Consider the following 6267-nt stretch of genomic DNA (forward strand, 5'->3'; position numbering starts at 1 on the left):
AACCTGATCTAGTTGAAGATGTCCCTGCCCATGGGGGGTTGGACTAGATGACCTTTAAAGGTCCCTTCCAACCCAAACTATTCTATGATTCTATAAGCTCCACTTTCAGTACGTGAAAATGAAATAAAATTTCTGTAAAGTATAACCTCGAAATCTGAGAAGCCTGTATGTCCAGGCTATAAAATGTCCATTCACCAGACTGGTACATGGATGAGAAGTGGGAAGGCACTGAAACAGTGAATCTGAGTCTGCTTGCTTATTTCTCATCAGTCCCAATAACAACACTAATAATGTTTCTTGATTCACAACTATTATGCTCCTTATCATAAGCAGATGTTAATGTTTCTGCATACAGCCTGAAAACATTTATCAGTTTTAAGTATTTGTCACAACTGCCTGTGGTTTCAGAACTAAAGGAGGATCTTCTGTAGAGGCGTCTTTGGACCTCTTTGAAAGGCCCTCTCTTCCTTACTTGACTTTTCCTTCCTTTTTCAGAAATATTCCACCATATTTCCCTTTTGGTCTCCACTGTAATCAACAGCAAAATTTTCCATATCCAGTTGAGGGTGCAGAATCAGGCTTTAAATCCACCGAAACAAAAAAGAATATTGCTGCCAATGTTATGCATATCATGCCCAAAACTAAGCACTACGTTTTGAGTATTGTTTCTCAGTGATTGGTTCTGTGTGCTTTGTAATAATTCAGAGAATAAAACTACTTAAGCTTTATTATTTATTTATTAGCTGGTCACTTGACTAACAGTATATGCATCCTGCTCTCATCTCTTAAGAAATTTCTTCTGCTCTTGCTTTTAATTGCCCAAAGTTCAACCTTTCAGGTATTGTTTCTATGGTATTCACTTTTCACTTTCAAAATCACCCCTTTTTCTGAACCATTGTAATGTATTTGTTTTGTATTGTCTCATTGAAATTGTGCATTTTTCAAGACACTGGATATGTCTTATCCCATTTCTACCTATTGACATAAATATTACGAGGACCTAAATAAACTAAATAATCTTAAGCATCTAGCTCATTACTTCTCCAACTACTGTAGGATTTTAGGTTTCTCAGCTCACAGAGTTTGTTAAATTATACATGTTTCTATTTATAGACAAAATAATTGGAAGACTGACCATGGATCTGCAGGAACAAGGGATTCATTTCTCAGTAATTTATACTGCAGTGAGACCTTCAAGGGTGAGTAATCTTCAGTGCCTACAACTGTCAAATTTTTGGCACCTAACAACTTAATGTTTGCAGAGGAATGCTGTAGATTATTTTCAAGATTATACAAGCAAGCAATCTGTATTATATGAAGTTTTGACCAGAAATTATTGCATGAATTTTCATGTGCGATAGCTATATTACATAACTATTGAAGTTCTATTGTTCTAGGAGACCATAGCTCTGCCATTGTCTTTAGAACTTATTGTTATTATTAAGGACTGTAATTTTAGGGTTTTTTCCATTTAAATCTAATGGTTTTTTAGTAACTTCTACATGGAACCTTATTGAGCTTCTCAGTGTGACTGGTCAGTAAAGGGGAAGTGTTGTTAATTAACTGAAGGCTACTAATATATCCATTTTTAAATTAACTGGTTTCATTCCTTTTAGTCAGTACTTGGTATTTACAACTGGAAGGTAAAGTTTTCACCCTTGCTGATAGTCAGAACATCATATTATGTTAGCAGTAAGTAGCAATGCAGAATAGTTATTTATGCGGACTTATCTGTTTTGTCTGACATACAGGTTGTAATCAAGAAATATTCAAATTTTAGTTTTAATGCAAAGACAGTAACGCCTTGAGGAAAACAGAATACAGTTCCCACTAAGAAAAGAGGCATATGAGGGATGGGCTGTATCCTAAAAATCAGCAACTTTGAAAGGAACATATCTATCTGTTCCAGTGGTAACACATCTGAGCTCCTAATATGATGCTTAATTTAATTTGAATTTTAATTCAAACTCAAGATAATGTCATTTGGAAATACAGAGGATGTAATTTCCTTGGTCTAGGCAACAGGAAAGCCATTAGTGGGATTCTCTAGAACTAGTGTGAGCACTGCACATAGGATCTTGAGAAGCTGGAGGATTTTCAGGAGGGAACGCTAAGAAAAATTCACAACTGTTCTTAGCACAAGAACACCACCTAGAAAACCTGTTTTAAATGGGTATGGAGAGAATTCCCTTTAGCTTATCCAAAAGAAGAGTAAGAGGCAACTTGACAGCGCTTCATAAATGTTCTTTAAGCCAAAAGTGGATAAGTCCCCCAAAGCTGTTCTGTGTTCGATCAGAAATGATCTGGGTTTTTGCAGGGAGGTAGGATCTCGAACCTCTGGCTATCTGTTGTGGTTTAACCCAGCCAGAAACTAAGCACCACGCAGCCGCTTGCTCACTCACTCTCCGGTGGGTGGGATGAGAGAGAGAATCAGAAGGGTAAAAGTGAGAAAACTCATGGGTTGAGATAAAGGCAGTTTAATAGGTAAAGCAAAAGCCGCGCACTCAAGCAGAACAAAACAAGGAATTCATTCACTCCTTCCCATCGGCAGGCAGGCGTTCAGCCATCTCCAGGAAAGCAGGGCTCCATCACGCCTAACGGTTACTTGGGAAGACAAACACCATCACTCCGAACGTCCCCCCCTTCCCCCTTCTTCCCCCAGCTTTATATGCTGAGCATGATGTCACATGGTATGGAATGTCCCTTTGGCCAGTTTGGGTCAGCTGTCCTGGCTGTGCCCCCTCCCAGCTTCTTGTGCACCTCCAGCCTTCTCAGTCGGTAGAGCATGGGAAGCTGAAAAGTCCTTGACCAGTGTAAGCACTACTTAGCAACAACTAAAACATCGGCGTGTTATCAACATTATTCTCATCCTAAATCCAAAGCACAGCACTGTACCAGCTACTAGGAAGAAAATTAACTCCATCCCTGCCGAAACCAGGACACTATCCAATAAGATGGTCAGAATAGTCCCTTCAGACTCTAGGAAAAAGGCTAGTTCTACTGAAGAAAAACATGAACTTTCTTCAATAATCCACCCTGTGAAATTCATTTCCAGAGGCTGGGTTTTGAAGACCAGAGTTAGAATACAAAGACAGAGCAGCATGAGGAAGTTCACATTGATATTCTCTGTGCTGTATGTTTCTTGTGGTAAAGGAGAGGACATGAGTCCAAGACTTTTGATCTGCCTTTTTTGTAAATACCACATTATTTTTTTTTAACAAAGATCTGAAATAAAAATAAAAATTATTTAGTTATTGTGGCTCTTTACTCTTTGAAATCAAAGGGACATGGGCATTCTTAGCTGCAAATTGCATTTAGAACAATTAGAATGAAAAATATTTTTAATTAATGAAAGAACTGGTGTCAAGAGAAGGAATTTTTTGATCAATTTTAAAAGTTTGTTGAATTTTAAATCTATGCATATTTCAACAGGCTTTCTAAATTAAAGTGACTTTGAGCAACTGGAGCACTGTTAAATAATTAAAGCAATGTATTTTAAGATGTTCTGCATTTTTTAAAAATAAGCAATTTAAACTTTTCTTAATTCTTTAAATTCAATGCCATATAAAACCATTTGGAGCATACTTTTTCCCCCCACAATAACTTTATGTTATTTCAGTGCATTCAATGTTATCAGCTTCTGTGCAGAGCTAGAAAACACAAAATGGAAAGTACCTTTGAGGGTTCATCAGTCTGTACATTTGCATGTAACGTCTTCTGAGTATGTATTGCATATCTTTGGCTATGCTTGAACTACAGAAGATGTGAACGGTTTTGTAACCTTAAGCTAAAGGACTGACTCCCTTTGCTTGAGGTATAAAGACTATATTCCATGATCTAGAAGTTACAGGGTCACTCCCCAGTGATAACAAAGATTACTATATATGAGAAGTAAAAGGCTTTGATCATATGGGAAAAGAGTTTACATTACTTAATACATTTGAAAATCAATAGCAATCATTCAGTATGAAAGATTTGCATTTACTAAGTTGACTTTTTCTCGTTGATGAAGGAAATGAGCTTTAAGCATGACACACACACAAAAAAAGACAGTTCCTTCTGATCAGGTAAATTAATTTTATGCAGTGAAGCTCCCAAACACTGGGGCTATGAGATACTTCTCTCCCGATAGCTCTACCTCCTTGCTGTTGGGCAGTTAATGGCTTCATAGCATCATCTTGTTACATTCGCTCATTCTTCCATTGCCTCAAGCAGAGAAAAATAAATGTGAGAAATGCATATACTGGAAAAGATTCCAGACTGGTATTGGCTTCACAGAAAGTGAATTAATGAGACAGAAAGAAAAAAATCCCCTATGATTGTGTGTCTTTTCTGATTTAATGAGAAAGAGCTGTTAGTTAGCTGTTAGCTGTTAGTCAGTGCAGCCACAGATCCCTTTGGGCTGTCATAGTTATCAGTTAATAGCCCCAATGCACAACGGAGATTTATTCAGGCTGGTTCTTGTTCTGTTCCAGTTTCAGAATTTGAAGCTGGGACACAGAATTAAGACCCTGAAACAGAGGCTGTTTGGTGACCTACATGAAATGGTTTCACTAAGCAGTTGATGATTCCTCTGGATGTCCCATCCTGTCGTAAAAGAGCTGCCTTCCTCCAACTTGGCAACTGCCACATCTTGTGACTCTTGTTCTAAAATGCTTTGCCTTCAAGGTCTGGCTGAGTTGGGCTGACATTGAGAGAGTGATTTGTATCACCTAATTCTGGGCAAGTGAAGTGTAAATGTCTACATCTGAAGTCATCAACTATGGTTCTCTTTACAATCAAAGGCTTTTTAGGGTATAATCCTTCTGACCTACTTTGTAGGGGACTGCTGCAGGATGAGATGAAACTCACCCTTCGTAATCTCCTTTGTCTCTGATAACCATAAAGGCAGTCCTCGTGCTTAGGTCAGATCTTGACATATACATTTAGTTAGACAACTCTCACTCAACATTGCTCATCTTTTTTTCCATTAAAACCCAGAAACTTACCCCAAGAATTGAGGAGTCTCCTGCCAAGAACTTTCTTCCCCTTGAAACTCATTTGATAGCTTATTTTGCTTCAGGAGAATCAAACCCATCTGCAGTTCTTGTTCCACTCTTGCATCAGGAGTTCTCATGAATATATGAATTTTTGTATTCTTGGTGACTATGATCAAAGTCACCCCTCCTACTTGTGTTTGCTGCTAATTAGGTTCTTTGGCTTGTGGTTGTAATGCATAATTTTACCTGTGCTGTTGGAATTGGAGAGGTTAAAAGGACTGCAGTGATTGAAAGATAGATATGCCTCAAATCATAAATCTCATAATGTTTCCCATCCTTCAGATTCTCATGGTGTCCATGTCACATTTTTACAAGTTTGCTTCTGAAACTTCTGCAAGACAGTTTTTTAGTTGTTATCTTTTCCCAGTTAAACTGAATGCTGAGGAACCACATATGGCCAAAAGGAGATTTGTGACTACTTCCCAGCCAATATTCATTTTGCTGACTCCACTTTTTACAGAGGCATTGTGAAGTGCTGTTTAAACCTTCTCTACTGCCTCCACATTTTCAGAGAGCTTCAGCTACCATGGGCTTTTGACTGCTTTGTTCTACAAGCTGTCTGCTCTAGTTGGTGTTTAAGTGTGTTGAGTCTTTGATCCCACTCAGAGCCAAGCAATATGAGTTATAGGAACTATATTCAGCCATAAATAGCATGGGCATCTGCAGCACAACTGGTTGCATTTCACTCTTTAAAAGTGTCTCTTGAAGGTACTGATCCTCAGGTGCTATTGATGTGCACCCCAGCTGAAAAGTGTATTAAAAGGTTTTGTCTTTGACAAGTGCTTGTGGTTGCATTTTCTTTGTTTCTGCCTTCTACCTAATGCATTTTTTAAAATGCATTACATTTTGCATCTTCCACTTACATCCAGCTCCTCTCTTTTTTGTTGACTATGTCATGGTTTAACCCCAGACAGCAACTAAGCACCACTCAGCCGCTTGCTCACCCCCCAGCCCTGCTGGTGGGATGGGGGAGAGAATCGGAAGAGTAAAAGTGAGAAAACCCATGGGTTGTGATAAAGACAGTTTAATAGGCAAAGCAAAAGCCGCGCACGCAAGCAAAGCAAAACAAGGAATTCATTCACTCCTTCCCATCGGCAGGCAGGTGTTCAGCCATCTCCAGGAAAGCAGGGCTCCATCATGCGTAACAGTTACTTGGGAAGACAAACGCCATCACTCTGAATGTCCCCCCCTTCCTTCTTCTTCCCCCAGCTTTATATGCTGAGCATGA

General features: G+C 38.8%; 1 protein-coding gene across 1 annotated transcript in view; it reads left to right on the forward strand.

Annotated features, from left to right (window-relative positions):
• The window catches only part of ATP6AP1 (ATPase H+ transporting accessory protein 1), a 59655-nt gene that overhangs the window by 22959 nt on the left and 30429 nt on the right, over nucleotides 1-6267 (forward strand). Inside the window, exon 6 of the mRNA XM_009286800.2 lies at nucleotides 1114-1199. Within this exon, the coding sequence (XP_009285075.1) occupies nucleotides 1114-1199 (86 nt within the window). The remainder of the gene's footprint in view (nucleotides 1-1113; nucleotides 1200-6267) is intronic.

This window comes from Aptenodytes forsteri, unplaced genomic scaffold (assembly GCF_000699145.1).
Source record: "Aptenodytes forsteri isolate BGI_AS27 unplaced genomic scaffold, ASM69914v1 Scaffold166, whole genome shotgun sequence".
Lineage (NCBI taxonomy): Eukaryota > Metazoa > Chordata > Aves > Sphenisciformes > Spheniscidae > Aptenodytes > Aptenodytes forsteri.